At 46.8% G+C, this 2,121-nt stretch overlaps 1 protein-coding gene across 1 annotated transcript in view; it reads left to right on the top strand.

Moving 5' to 3' along the window:
• ASB8 (ankyrin repeat and SOCS box containing 8) overlaps nt 1–1,241 on the top strand; it is an 8,120-nt gene extending 6,879 nt beyond the window's left edge. The window contains exon 3 of the mRNA XM_015817153.1: nt 377–1,241. Coding sequence (XP_015672639.1) covers nt 377–1,006 — 630 coding nt within the window. The 3' untranslated portion in view covers nt 1,007–1,241. The remainder of the gene's footprint in view (nt 1–376) is intronic.
• The last annotated feature ends 880 nt before the right edge of the window (nt 1,242–2,121 follow it).

The raw sequence follows: 2,121 nt of genomic DNA, 5'->3' as shown, positions 1-2,121 counted from the left end.
GCCATTTTTTCCCCTTTTCCGGCGGGTGCCTTACCTCCCTTGGGCTGGGCCAGCTGGTGGTCGGCCTGCTCCGTCTCTGCCACTTGCCAGCTACGCCTCGGCCGGCGCAGGGGGCGGAACCACGCATGCGTGGCGCTCTCAAGCAGGGAAAGTCCTCGACTTACGACCGGTTGGGTAGTCCTTGACTTATGACCGGTTTAGTCCTTGACTTACGACCAGTTTAGTCCTCGACTTACGACCGGTTGGGGTCGAGGCATTAAAAAGGTTGAGAACCACTGCTCTATCCCATTCTGTGAGTTTATTGGTCATATTTTCTAGGGCTAATTCTCTTAATCATACTGAAAATACCTTCCGCCTCCTCCTTCTGTTTTTTCAGGTCAATGCTCTTGATGGCTACAATCGAACAGCTCTTCATTATGCAGCTGAGAAGGATGAGACCTGTGTGGAGATCCTTTTGGAATACGGAGCAAATCCCAATGCACTGGATGGCAATAAGGACACCCCACTGCACTGGGCTGCTTTTAAAAACAATGCTGAATGTGTCCGAACACTTTTGGAAAGCGGTGCCTTTGTCAATGCTCTGGATTATAACAACGACACTCCTCTGAGCTGGGCAGCAATGAAGGGCAACCTGGAGAGCGTCAGCATCCTCCTAGAGTATGGAGCTGAGGTCAGGATAGTCAATATGAAGGGGCAGACCCCAATTTCAAGGTTGGTTGCCTTGCTGGTCAGAGGACTTGGCACTGAGAGAGAAGATTCCTGCTTTGATCTTCTGCACAGAGCCGTTGGACACTTTGAATTGAGGAAAAATGGTGCTATGCCGCGTGAGGTTCTGCGAGATCAGCAGCTTTGTGAAAAGCTTACCACGTTATGCTCCGTCCCAGGCACATTAAAGACGCTTTCACGCTATGCTGTGCGCCACAGCTTGGGTATGCAGTTCCTACCAGATGCAGTGAAGGAACTGCCTCTGCCAGAATCTTTGAAAGAATATGTCTTGCTTAAATGATGGCTTCCTCTTTTTTTTCATAGGATTGTATTAACCAGCAGATTGGTGTGCCACGGTGAACGTGGCATTGTGTCTTTGTGGCGGTAGCAGCAGCACAGAATAGGTTTTACAGATGCAGCTCCAGGACACAGCTGGTGACAGTGTGGTTTTGTCTAGTGTTTGCCCTTAGCTATTCCATATGCTGTAGTATCCTTCTGACCTTACTTTAGTGAAGGTCAGGAGGATACTACTATGACCAGGAGGCCCAAGTGAAACAAGCCTGTGTTCCACCTCCTGAAGAACACTCTTCTTAAATTCAGGATTTGACGTCTGTTGTCTGTGAAACATTCACAGAGTCAGTTGTCTCCTGGTATTGCAAAACAAGCCGAGGTGGCTGAAGAATTGGCAACATTTGGCTTCATTTAAACTCATTACATGGATCAAAGCATTTGAGTAATCCAGCCTTCCTCTTAATTTCAGGCTCTCCTAAGACAGTCCATGCATTTCATATAATTTTTGTCTACTGATAAATGATTTCCTTTCAGGAATGTAATGGCTTAATGAATCTGAATAAAGAAATCTGGTGAGCTGATCAGCTCCTGTAGAGATTAAGGGCTGTTCTCTTTTACATTAGCTCCTTTGAGATTCTCACATCCAGCTGCAGAGATGCTCAGAAAGGCAAGAGCTCTTTTTTGAAGACCAAGAACGGAGCATCCCAGCAATTTAGGAACCGAAGCCAAAAAGCTTCTTCAGAGTGAATGTGAGTATGCAGTTGACCCTTTTCTACATCTTAAAACAGTCACACAATTCTAGAGAGCACCATTTTGCATCAAGAAGATGCCTGCCATGTGCTTTGGACTGGGCTTAAGTGCACAGTTGATGCCTCTTTAACTCAAATGCATAATTCTTAAGTTTGCTTGGCTAGGGTGAGACCAGGAAAAGACACTGCTTCGTTAAGGAGGCACTACCAAGAGTCATGTATACGCCAACATGCGTATGCCCACCCTTGCTCCAGGGCATCATTTGGTTTAGGAACTTGAGTGCTGCACTTTGTTAATTTGGATCAGTGGTTCTCAACCTTTTTAATGCCGCGACCCCAACCGGTCGTAAGTCGAGGACTAAACCGGTCGTAAGTC

This window comes from Protobothrops mucrosquamatus, unplaced genomic scaffold (genome assembly GCF_001527695.2).
Source record: "Protobothrops mucrosquamatus isolate PMUCROS unplaced genomic scaffold, P.Mucros_1.0 scaffold555, whole genome shotgun sequence".
Classification (NCBI taxonomy): Eukaryota; Metazoa; Chordata; class Lepidosauria; order Squamata; family Viperidae; genus Protobothrops; species Protobothrops mucrosquamatus.
The sequence above is the reverse complement of the archived record's forward strand: the minus strand, read 5'-3'. Positions and strand labels throughout refer to the sequence as shown.